Below are 13,645 nucleotides of genomic sequence, written 5' to 3' on the forward strand. Positions count from 1 at the left end.
TCCGATACTTTGAACCATGTTTATTGGATCTGTCTAAGATATTTTCTAATTCTTCCAACAAAATAAATAAGAAAGATCAAATGTTTACAATGTCATTTTCAATTAATACATTAACCAGTATCATACTTGTAGCCAATACTATGATGAGTTCCAAGTTCCACTATGATAGCTCATATGTCCTTAAGCTGTGATTCTTTGTTGTTTTCTCAAATAGCGAATTTGGAACTTTAGCAGCTGAATGTGGAATAAAGTTATTGTTCATTCATCAAGGTACTAAAAATTTGAAACTTTGAAACTAAATCTATAACTTTTGGAACTAAAATTTTATGGAGAAACATCCTATCCTTCTTAATTTTTTTTTTAAGTAAGTAGCATTCAAATTTCACAATTTTATAGGATACTTATGTTGTGCTTTTAAGTTAATTAACTTCTCAATTTTACATGAAAATTTAGTACAAGGAAACTGGATGCTGTTGAAAATATGATACTGGAAAGGCTTATACCAGTCCAACCCCATGTATTGGTTACTACTTTTATGAGCCGATTGATTGGTTCTAAATTGCAATAATCACAACTCCGCGCTCTTTTGGTAAAAATAAGGGACAAGTGGGTGGGTTTCATAAAATTGCAATAATCATGTTTTCAGCTACCACTACAATGGGGCCCAAGGAAAACATTTTTTTCTAGAGAGTATTGGTTACTTGGATAACCAATATCCCCTGGAGGGTAGGCAAGTAGCTACCTATTGAAAACTCAAATTATACGGATTCTTGATTTTTACTTGGGTAACATTTTGCCCGATCGAACACTATATTTTTGAGCACCCAAGCAATATTTTCTTAGGAATCACTTACTTGGGAAACATGTTACCTGAATAATGCAAAATGAATGAACAACCTTTGAGCACCTAGGCAATGTTTCCCTAGGAATCACTTATATGCATTTTATCATAGAGATATTTCCTCAATAAAAAAATTACATGAAAGCATTTAGTTAACAACAACAATAGATGAACCTATCAGAATAAAAAATATACTTTGAACAACCTTAGATTATACCTAAGATGAGAAAATAAAAAGTAATAGTTGAATGCTAAAAATACATTCTTAGTGTCAACGTGAGATCATCTCGAGGTAAGCATTTAAAGTATCTTTATAACCATGAATAATTACATCTAATGAGGCATCTTAGTTGGTTTTCCACTCAATTCCTCTTTGATCAATTTCAAAATATCCATGACCTGTGTCAAGGCAAACACCACATACTAGAATCAATATATGATTGCAAACAACAAATAAAATTATAAAGAGATAGTGCAAAAATTGCAATTAGTGAAGATTCATCTTCCTAGACTTGGATCTAATAGTAATTGTAAAGTAGTAGGCAAGGGTTTACAATTGAAGTTGGTGTCACATATCCACCACATTAGGCATTTGGATTTACTCCTCTAATCTATATGGCCTTAAAGCCCATTTTAAGGATTTTTTTCTTAAACTTACAATGAAGCCAATGCTTTAGAAAATTTTCTGTTGATTCAGGAGTAAGGGTGACCATGTGTCGAATCAGTTCAATTCCATGGTAGAACCTGGAACCTACCCTATAGAGGTTAGTTGCTAGTTTTTGGAATTGGAACCTACCTTGTAAAAGTCGGTTCTTGCCTTGGTGGTTTCGGGGTTGGTTCCAGGTCTACTTGTGGAACATGTTCTTTGTTTACTCTCCCTCCTTGAAAAAAAACACGTTTGTTAAAAACTTGATTTTCAATAAATATGATATATATAGTTTAAAACTCATATTATCTTTATTGATTAATTTGAGTAAGTTAATATATGGTTCAAAACTTATAATTTAAATTTAAATTTTGTAAATATTACCTTTACATTACCTATTATACAGATTCAAATATTAACATGAAAACAAATGATTAAATCACTTAAAGTAATTTGGTGGTATAGTGAGACCATGGCCTTGTAATTATGAGTGCTTGGGTTCAAATATTCACGTCCCCTAAAGCATTCTAGGGTTTATTTCAAGGAAGTTTGGTTCCAAGGCAGGTTCGCCAAGGTTAGTTCATTGGATCAATTTGGGTAGGGTAAACCCCTAGACCCTGGAACCAGCCTGGGTAGGGTTCGATTTCAAGAATTTAGAACTAGACCCTACCTTATAACAGATCGGGTAGGATCAGTTCAAGGTTGGTTCCATTCGATTCTGGGTAGAAACTATCCATTTTCTTACCCCTACTCAAGAGGCACAAAAAACATAGTTCACCTCCTTTAATCCTTTGATTCTTGCCAACTATGCCTATACATTCATATTCTCTCATGTTAACTATATAGGGAAATTGATTACTCTTTAAATTCTATTTAAAACCATAATAAATAATAACTAAACTTCAACCCATTGGTTAGCTAAGTCTTGGGGCCTATTCGTTTGCTCTGAAATTTGACATTTGAAAGTGCAATAATTGCATTAAGAAGTATATTGGTATTGGTGAACTTTTCTTTCTTCTAAACTCTGAATACAGAGAATGTTGTTTTGATTTCTAAATTCTGAATTCTAAAAATTATCAAATATCCATTTCCCATATATGAGAGTTTTTGTTTGTCTTTTTTGGGATATCATTGGAAAATAAAAAGTTATATGATTGCACTTTAAGAGATAAGAAGAAACGAACAACCATTTTTTTCTTAAAGTTAAAAAATTCCTCTTAAGAAATAAGAATTAAGAACAAACGAGTAGGCTCTCAATCCAACAAAGCAAATTGAACAATGCCAAAAAAATAACATACTATGGGTTTGGTCGTCCTAGATAAGCAATGAAAATAATATAAGCACTTCTTGGGCTAGACTAGCATGAGCAAAGAGCTCATATATGGAATAGTTGAATTGGAAACAAGACTACAGTGCCACTAGAGCTCTGTTTGACCCTTTGGATGCTTCTATGCATCTTGTGCAAACCATGCACTGTACTGCCAATATATAGTGATTATAGGAGGATGGACTCCCTACAATGAATTATGCTACTTAGGATTTGATAAAATGTTACAGAAAAACTTTTTTGGGGTCTTCCTGAACAAACAACAAAAAACCACAAATATAGCTTGAGCAACTTGATTCTAAACAAACAATGAAAAACCACAATTTCATTGTTATTGGGTAAAAATCATCCATCTAAACATAGTTATTGAAAATGAAAACATCAATAATACATGATTCTATTCTAATACTCACTTCAACTCAATATAGTAACATCCAACTATTTGGTATTGATTCCGATAACACTATTTTGCTATTCACCATTATCAAACGCAATATCTTCTATTAGATTATGAGTTTACAAATATTTTCATACTATTTCTAGCTCACATGCTTTTTAACTTAGCTCTTATTTCCTTGACATGCATCCATTTTGAATCAAAATGGCTATGTGTTTTCCTTGAACAACTATTGTTCAAGAATCTTAATTGTATCGTCATACCTAATGGGATTAGAAAACCTTTTCAGTGACAAAATCTACCATCTTATATGGACCCCATCACATGTAGTTTTCCCTTGAATACCATGTGAAGAGGCCTTTACTCTCCCTAAACCTCCCTATTAACTTTACCACAACTAATCTTTTGGAAATGAAGTTAAACTAGTTTGCAAGTACATTTATTTCCTATTTTATTTTATTCTTTTGTTTGAATCATTCTTTTCAAAGTTTCTTAATGCGTCTCATAAGATTGATCTCATGAAAATTCATCTTACTTTTTCATCTAATTTTTGTTTTTGTTATAATAAACACAAACATGATACTCCTCCTCTGCTCATCTAGTTTTTGTGATCTCCGTTTTTCTATTTAAAGTTTTTTTTTTTTTTTTGTAACAAATTCACCTATTCAATAGATTAGTAACCTCAATTTGCCTTTATCTTTTAGCATTAATTTACATTTGTTGGTTATGTTTGAGTTTGTGTTCATTGTATTGTTTGATTTTTGGATGTAAGAGCATCAAGCATTCAATCCCACAAAGGCTGTTATAAATAAATAAGTTTATAGGTTTCCATGAAAAGGAGTTTCAACACAATTTGAGGGCACAAATGCATGTTTAGTTACCTAGGTTGTTATAAAAGGAATGGAAAATTTTAAAAGAAAACAAAGAAGATATGGATAAATAGCTTATAAAATCAATTTCAAATTTTATATTTACATTTATTTTCAATTTTAGGCCACAAGTTGGTTCATTATTTGCTAGATGTAGGCATATAGCTATAGTGATTGCATGCAAAATTATTTCTATTAGCATACACTTAGATGTTACCTTTTGTCCATGAAGAGATTTTATAAGGGAAAATTCCTCATCAGTACCCCGTACTTTGGCTCGAGTGACAATTTGGTCCTTGAACTTTAAAATGTGACAATCCAGTACCCAAACTTTCAAAATGTGACAATCCAGTACCTGCCATTAACCAATCCGTTAATAAGCCGTTAAGTGACATTTGAAAAGTCAAAAGTGCCCTAAGAATGCCATCTAATTCTCTTTATCAACCATCCAAACATTGACAATAAAATGAACAGTCCCAAATTCTAGATTCTTCTAAAAGGTCACCACATTTTTTGAATAGAAGAGGTTAAGATTTGGGATTGCTCAGTTTTTTTTTCAACATTTGGATGGTTGATAAAGAGAATTAGATGGAATTCGAAAGGCATTTTTGACTTTTCAAATGTTACTTAACGGCTGATTAACAGACTGGTTAATGGTAGGTAATGGATTGTCATGTTTTGAAAGTTCAGGTACTGGATTGTTGCATTTTAAAGTTCGAGGACCAAATTATCACTCGAGCCAAAGTACAGGGTACTAATAGGGAATTTTCCCATTTTATAATCTTATGCATCAAATGACTTCTAGTCTTAAGTTTCATCATATAAATAAAAAGATGCATTTAATTTAGGCAATAAAAGCATAAGCAACTATGCATTATTCAACAAGCTACCTTCCAGTTTTTACTTGCACAAATTACTTTTTACCCTACTAAGTTGTTGGTAAAAACATAATTTTTCTATTAAAAATTATCCTTCAATTGCAAATATAGATTAAAAATCCAAGGCTTACTACCTCTTGTCTATGATATGCTGGAATGAAGGAAACAATATTTTCACATACAAAATGGGCTTTGATAATAAGATTTAAGAGTATATTTCTATGAGTTAAAGAACCAAATTTAATATATATATATATAAGGTGTGTAACAAAATTTTCACATTGCACCATTTAGGAAGATAAAGCTCTAAAAAAATGGAATTTAACTCACCCCAAAATAATGTTGCAAAGCTGGTGAATAGCGATCAAGTATTATATATATTTTCTCAAGAAGGGCTAGAAGTGAATCGACTTCATCGCCTAACAAATCTACCTGTATTTCAACAAACATATGATTGAACTCAAAATTTAGAAAAGAACTTTAACAATGTTAAAGAATATGAAATGTAGTAAAAACTACACTAAGACAAAAAATTTCTCATACAATGCAATGAGTACCTATGATGGAACAAAATAAGCAAAATGTGAATGTCACATTACCTCAGCTTCAGCCTTTTGAAGATTAAGGCATCTACTATAGAAAGCTTTTCTATAAAGTGATTCTTTTTTCTGCAGTGAAGATGCATGTTCAAAAAGAACATCTAATTGGACTTTTGCTTCATTCAATCTGAAAAGGGTAGCTTAACAATCAGGATAATCCATTCTCTATAAGTGGTTTTTCTATTGGAAATAAAATTTAGGAAATTGATCAAATTTGCAACAAAAAAGTTCTAATGAGATGTTGTCCATTTCAAATTTCAAATTATGACAAATTCTAATTTAAAAGCATTAAATATTTAAATTCCTATTAATCATGAACCTATGCATATATTAGTTGAGATTAGCAAGTAGTTGGAAAGTTAATGGAATAGTTAAATTCCTATTAACATTGAATCCTTTACAATTTGTATTACTACACTGTTAATGGAATAGTTAAATGTTTGAGAAGTTGCAAATAGGGATAATAATCCATGTAAAAGTACGAAAAAATGATAAGAGTAATCAAACTGATCAATTGAGCTTGATATGAGTGGCCAAAATTTATTGGAGTGAGAAAGATCAAATGACTCTTATATACCTGTTAAAAATTTCATTAAATGAATTTAGAACATGGTGACTGAGTCATTCTTGCTTGTAGGGTGAAGAAAATTCAAAAAATAAAATAAAAAAAAAATACTTCTCCTAGGACATCCATTTCAGACTTGCTTCCTCCAAGTGTTTTAAAAGGCACTAGAGGTGCGTTTCAAGGCAAGGTGCTAAGAAAGCGCATGGAAGCGGCTGTAGCATAGAAACACCTCAGCCTCTATTGCACTTTATATAGAGATATACACCTTAAGCTCTTACCTTTTTATCATGCTTCACATTATATACTAAATTAATACAGAAGAAGAAAACCCTCCAAATTTTTTCTTGTAATACTATAACAAAATGTTATAAATAAAAATGGAGGTACCTCAACTTTGATTTTATTGAGCACACTATATTCATTTTAATATGAGATGAAAATCTTGTTTTCGTTAATGTTAAACAATTTAATTATACCAATTATTAATTTTGAAATTTTGATATACACCAGTAATATATTGATGGTTGATGATACTTGTATAATTATGGATATTGATAATTCAATGATATATCTAAATGTGATGGTACTATCATATGAAAATTTCTAATTTCTCATAAATTTCCTTACTTTTGTGGATATTTACTATATTCTTATCTATATTATTGTATATTTAATTATTTAATAATTAAAAAATGCATGCTCAAGAAGCTTATGCCTCTTGCATTCTAATTCACGTATCATGGCTTATGATGGTATAATGCCTTGTGTCCCACCTCCATATCTTAAAATATTGCTTTCCCGAATACATTTGATGATAAAGTTAAGTTCTAGAAACATCTTTTTTGGGGAGATAGCGTCCCTTGTTACTACTTTAGAGGTAATTTCCCCAATTCTCAATAAATAGATATTTGTATTTGGACCATTGATTCTTCTAGTTTATTCTCACATACTACTCTTTAGATCCCCTACAGTTACCCATCCAAGAATTGGACTTTTCTTGGGAGGTACATATAACTTGAATATTAAGTCTTATTAGACTCTTCAAAAGAGGTGAACCACTTGATTTCTATAATCTCCTGAATATCTATCTATCTATCTATTTATTCATCTCTTTCCCTTTTTCTTCCAGTATGTTGATTGTTTTTTTTTTTTTCATTCTTTGGTGTAGCAACCTATTGAAAAAAGACAAAAGCCATGTAGAAGTGTAAGAAGTAAGAACATAGGCTTGCAAACCACCTTAAACCCGGTTTAATTCATCTTGAGTTAAAACCATGCCAACTTGGTCTTATATATGACCATCTTGGTTTACTAAGTAGCAGTTTAGAGAAAATTATAGTAGTAATTCGGAACTACCACTAGAGGTTCGGTGCCTTCTTAGAGATGATGATTCAGGTATCCCTTTTTTATGAATTTGCTAGGTCATTTTTGAGATACAACAATTTTCTTTTCTTTTTTTTCATAATTGTAATTATTTTATAGTTGAGGTGGATCTTGATGTAATTGGATTTTTTAGAAGGGGGTAAGGCTTCTATGTCCCCCCTAGGTCTTTACTCCTTTTTTTCATAATTAATAAAATTTAACAATGGCCACCCGTCCACTAAGAGTAAATTAACTTTGGGTTTAAAAAAAAAAAGAGAAAATTATAGTAGCTCACAACTATCCACCTTGGATGATATGGCATGGAATGTTCCAAAAACCTCTTCACTCAATAATTAGAAAATACAAATAACAAATATTTGTTGGAATTAAAGACATCTACCTTATTCCACCAATATCTCCTCCCTAAGTCCTCCCTCAACTAACATTCTCTCTTAAACCCTTTCCTCTCCCAGTCTCTCTTTCTCTGTATGGACCACAGTCAGTTTCTTAGTTTTTTTTCTCTTAAATCACCAATGTTCAGTAGGAAACTGCAACTACCTAATCCTACTCCAAAGGGTATGTAGTGCAACCCCTTCCTAGAGTCTGGTCATTTACCATCTTCCCCTACCAATTCTATCCATCATTCGTCAAGCTTTCAAAGCCAACCGTCATTGCCATAACCATTGGCTTATAAGAGTATAAGAGAAACTATACTTTGTTCTGTATGGTAAGAGAGGAATGCAAGAAAATATATAAGAGGCCACCATGGAAAACATCTCGACCAAGGTGGACATTTTATAAAAATACTATAGGAATTTCAACCTTCTTTCAAGGATGATATATTTAGAAGGTAGCATTATATGGATCATTTAACAACATGACACAACATCCTAAAGGAATGGTGTCCACCAACCTTTAGTGACATTGAACTCTAAAAGGTATAGAATGAGGAATCCCAACAATTCTACTACCTTTACAAACAACTATGGGGTCATTCTAGAAATTTATAAAGGACTCAACAAGTAGTCTAGTTAATTCATTGTCCAAACAAAGGGTAAACAAAGAATAAATGTAGCATGGGATAAAAATTTAATGGTATTTGTAAATTGAGAATTATGGGATTAGGTCATCTTTTCTAGCTTGACAAAGAAGGTCAACTTGGTGGCAAGATCCATAGAATTAGAGAACTTTTTATGGATAATGGAGGAGATATATATGACCTCATACTAAGAAAAATCAATATGTTGTTAACATATGAGATAACTAGAAATACAATTTCAATCCCAACTTTATTACATTAGTGAGATAAGTATGTTTTTAGGAGAGAATATAAGAAAAGAAATACCTCAAAACATTCAGCCTCATGCTTTCATTTACTTTTTTCTCAAAGTCCCAAATTAATTTAGGGAATAATATGAGAGGTGTAAACATAGAACCTAACCCTTTCAACTGCAACTCTTCATTCTTCTTCTTCAGTAGCCTAGGGAAATGATTTTTGTCTTGTTTGACTCCTCCAGTGGCAGAATTATGATCTTTAACCTCCTCTAGCTCTCCAAATTCTATGCCTAAATTAGATCCCAACTTTTTATTTCCCACCTTGCTCATTATGGGTTTTTTCGAAGACACGTCTATTTTGTGAATAGGTGAACCCAAACCACTTTCTCTCTTGATCAAGATTTCTTCATGTTGGATATTTTGTTCACCCAACTCTTCATGCTCCTGAAATAGAAGATCAAGATGCAAAGTTTGTTTTATTAATACAAAAAAATGAATAAAGAAAAGGAATTTTCTCTACATAAAAACCGTTTTTTCTCAATTAAAAGATTGCCACAAATGAGGATGCTAGGATGGGTGAGTAGCAAAACTTTAAGAAAGGTCATATGATGCAAGTTAAAAGGTTTTAAGAGACCTAGAGGGAGGCCACAAAACATGTAGCTTTAAATATTGAAAATTATCTGATGAATGAGAATCTAATGGTGGAATTTCAAAACATGATGCATGCAGCAACTACCAAATAGTTGGGAAAAGGTTCTATCTAGTTAACAGGTTCAAAAATAACTTGTAGAAAACCAGTTTATTTATTAATCTCCCCTTTTACTAACCTCCAGATTTTGTGACAATTTGTCAGTAAATGGAAAATATTCCTGAAAATTGTCTTGATCTTCAGCATTCTGACATTCTTTTAAGCAAATATTAACATCTTTCATTGCCTCACTGATTGACGGTTGACATTCGATTAGATTGGAATTAGCAACATCTGTGGTATCTTTGACTATCTCAATAAATAGAATCCAATATATCTCTTCCCTAATGTTCCTTTCAATGTAAAAGCTTTCCATCTCCTTGTTCCATTCCTTAACGATATTTCGTATGAAAACTGTGCAAGCATCCTCACTTATCAGGTTCTCTAAATTTTGAAACAACTTGTTAACATATGGTAAGTGGTCTTCATAACATTCTGTTATATTAAAACCATGATTGCAGCTATGTTTCTGTCCCCTGATGATGTGGCCCTCCATATCATAATTTCCAGTTGTCTTGGTCCATTCTTTAACTGTTTCTTGTAAGAAGATAGCATAGACATCATCCCTTATTAGGGCCTGTAAATTTAGTAACTCCTGGCTAGATGAAGAGTCTTTGAGAATGTTTTCTTCATTCCTGATATCTTGATATTCTATTATATTTAAGCAATGATTACCATCAAAATTTTTCACCACCTCTCTAAAAGCAATTTGATATATATCCTCAGCTATGTGGCTTTCAATATTATAACTTTCTATGTAATCATTCCATTCCTCAACCTTTTCCTTGAAAACAATTTCACATATTTCTTCCCTTATTAGGATCTCACTGTCATAATTATATGATTCATAGAGCAGTTCATTCACCAAACCTCTAAAAAGAAGAAAGGAAATCTCTTCCATTATCATGAATTGCAAATTTAACTCTTCTCCTTCTTGTTGTAGTCGTTTGTTTTCTAATTCAAATCTCATTGAACTGTTACCTAAAGAAAGTTTGTCCCAGTGAATACATCTACGATCATCACAACATTCACTGAGGTTCTCATTCCCTTTAATAATATTGTCCAACCTACGAATAACATCTATGATTCTTTTCTTCGGGTTATCATAGTCCTTCTCCTTTACTGAGGATGAACGCTTTTCTCTAAGAATTTCTGCCTTTAGCCAATTCAATTCTTCACTTTTTTGCCTTATAATGGACTCATGAATTTTTGTCATCTCAGCAACAAGACTTTGTTGCCCTGTTGAACCCTCTTTAGGTTGCTCTTCTAAATGTTCTAGTTTTTCAATATTCTGGGAAGAATGGTTACCACTTTTTGGTAATGCATTTGGACTATGTTCACCTTCAGAAATAAGATTCTCTTCCAAACAATTTGCATTTTCAGGAATAACCTTCTTCTGGGAAGAACGATTAGATTTTCCACTCTTTGGTACTGCATAAGGAACATTATCACCTTCAGCAATAGAATTCTCTTTCAAGGAATTTGTATTCTCAGGAATAACCTTCTTCTTGGAAGAACGATTAGATTTACCACTTTTTGGTAATGCAGGGGGAACATGATCACCTTCAGAAATTAGGTTTATGTTTTCAGGAATAACCTTATGCCCTTTATCTATTTGGGATGGAGGGGCAACAACTGTGACAGGCTTCAACTGAACCATGTTATTAGTAACCAATTGCTCAAGTTCATTACGCAAGATTGTTATCTCATTCACAATTTCTGAGTGACTCTCACCCCAAAATCCTAGAGGAGCTAATTTATTTTCCTCTATTCTATTTAAATTAGCATTCTCTTCAATATCATTTAGGAAACTCCTAAACACAACTGCAATTATGTCTTTCTCAATGGACCACCTCCATTGTTGTTCCATTGGTCTCACCTCAGATAAGGAAATGGCATTGCCCATCATTCCAAAAGCAATATCCAATGTTTCCTTTAGAATATCTATATCTGAACCCATCTTCTCAAATCCGGCATTTAGTTCTGGCCTTAATGAACAACTTGGAGCATCAAATTCACAACTTTTGTTGTTGTCATAAAGCTCAGTTTCTTTTTTATGACAAACCCAGTTTCTTTCCTCCCCCAACAATTCTGAATCAGGTTTGCAATCCACATTGTTGGAGGGGATGTGGCTTATCATCCTCATTCCAGCAGTTAAATTTATTCTTTCATCCTCAAGTTTTTGCTTAATATTCCAGAACTGTTGATCTACAGAATTCTTCAATTCACAAAAGCCACCATCTCTACCACTCTCATCCCCATTGACACGATTGCTAAGGATAAATTCTTGAACTTCCTCACTCATTGTTCTTTCAAGCTTAAGACTAGAACGCAAAGAATGTAACTCCATATCTTTCAATTCCAAAGCTTGTCTAAGTTTTAATTCATTTTCTAATCTCTCGGTTAATTCTCTGTCCTTCTTCAAAATAGCAATCTCAGTTTCCTCTAGTCGTCGTTGAATGCGATCTCTTGTTTCTGTTAAGTCAGAAACAAGTTTTTCTCGTTCATAGCTGCTCTCAACCACATAGCTATCAGTCTCTTCCTGTACAAACTTCAAACACCATTCCAGTTGCATTATTGCCAAGATACAGAACCTTGATTTTTCATTCAAGCGTTCTATATCCCCTTCTTTAGAGCATACTTTCTCAAATGCTTCTTCCATTGCAGAATTTACAATCCCAATCATAATGGAATCAGCTACCATTCCTAATACTCTCAACCTGCAACCTAGTCCATCAAAAAACTCCTCCATTTCCTATGTTCTACAAACTCAGGAGTATGGGTACTTTTCATTCTTCCATTCCAGTAGAGAAATGAATAGTTTGGCACTCGAGAGAATGGGTATAAGGGATGAAGGAAGAAAAAACTTGCAATCAACAAAACAGTAAAGAATTTCTAGTGAAACAAGAGAAAGAATCCATTAGCACCATCAATAGTCTAAATAAAACAATAGTTCATCAAAGAAGAAAGATACTCAGTATCTCATTAAGTTAGCCAAGAGAAGTAAATAGATAAATGAACATATCAGCATTTCCAACAGCTAATAGAAGAATTGATCAAGTAAAAAGAAAAAAAAAAGCATATCAGCATTACCTCCCAATAGAAAAGGATAGAAACCATGGAAATCTAAATAGAAATGATAATGAATAATCATCCATGCAAATAAAAATGAACATTAGAGAACATAAGAAAGGAGAAAATTAATGCGAAATTGTGAAACTGAACTTCTTTTCTTTGCCTCTGATTTCTTCTTCCTCATAAGCCGGAGGAAATGTTGCAAAATGACCTCCTCTTCCTAATTACAACGTCCACATGTCTTTTTATCTCTTTCTCTCTCTCCCTCAATTTTTTTTGTAAGAGTCCACTGATTTAACCCTTGTATTGGCATCAATTCCTCAGGTGTTTAATATTTTATTAATAATATGTCTACAATTATATATGCATAAAATAATACCTTTCATAAATATATAATTTTATAATAATTTCTACGTATATATATATATATATTGGAGGTTTAGGTTGAAAACACAACTTGTTGAGTCTCATATTTGACAACATTGGTTACGAAAACAATTACAAGTGTATTAGAAAAGACCTAACTCCAAGGTTAAATTTTTAAGAATTTTTTATCCAACATTTTTACTTCAATTTTTTAATTTTATTTTTGTTTCCAATGGTGATTTCTAAATCTTTGAGACGGGCATCTATGTTCGTTGAAAGATTCAAATTAAAGGGAGTAAAGGATAGTAGGCTACAAGCCAAAAGCTGAGAGAGAGTGCAATAGCTCTAACCAAAAGAGTTGGCTTCACCACCTAGGAGTTTTATTTATACCATAGCAATGAGCAAGCAACCTTCCACTACTATCACCAACTCAATGCCAATTTGAGAGGGCTGAGCTCAAGATTCAACCAAGTTGGTTCAGCATTTTAACTGCTTTGAAGTGTTCCAAATAAATTATTCAAAGAGGTTAAAGTAGTGCTTTCAACCAACCTTGGTGGCTGGTTGAACTGTTTGAACCACCACTTGGCCATAATTCTAGGTTCAGCTGTATTGAAACCCAAGAATTGGTCAAAAACCATTGATTTGGTTAAAAATTATCCAACCTAGGTGGTTGGACCATTGGCCCATTCACCTTGGTGAT

General features: G+C 32.5%; 1 protein-coding gene across 4 annotated transcripts; it reads right to left on the minus strand.

The window, feature by feature from the left end:
* Positions 1-898: 898 nt before the first annotated feature.
* On the minus strand, positions 899-12,539 carry LOC148855411 (WPP domain associated protein). 4 transcript variants are annotated; one of them, XM_088983168.1, is made up of 6 exons: positions 9,584-12,539; positions 8,827-9,200; positions 5,558-5,684; positions 5,289-5,390; positions 4,298-4,435; positions 899-1,240 (listed from the first exon to the last, which is right to left on the minus strand). In XM_088983168.1, exons 1-6 carry the CDS (start codon positions 12,254-12,256, stop codon positions 1,175-1,177), a joined length of 3,480 nt encoding a protein of 1,159 aa, XP_088839294.1. In that variant the 5' UTR covers positions 12,257-12,539; the 3' UTR covers positions 899-1,174. The 4 variants fall into 4 exon arrangements, 3 of the variants coding, with proteins under 3 accessions (XP_088839294.1, XP_088839295.1, XP_088839296.1); XM_088983169.1 differs by having other exon boundaries at positions 8,923-9,200; positions 9,584-12,337; XR_016112628.1 differs by lacking the exon at positions 4,298-4,435 and adding an exon at positions 1,638-1,722 and having other exon boundaries at positions 1,065-1,240.
* Positions 12,540-13,645: the final 1,106 nt, after the last annotated feature.

The sequence above is a fragment of the Nelumbo lutea genome, chromosome 4 (genome assembly GCF_056320005.1).
Source record: "Nelumbo lutea isolate HS-2025 chromosome 4, American lotus-T2T, whole genome shotgun sequence".
Lineage (NCBI taxonomy): Eukaryota > Viridiplantae > Streptophyta > Magnoliopsida > Proteales > Nelumbonaceae > Nelumbo > Nelumbo lutea.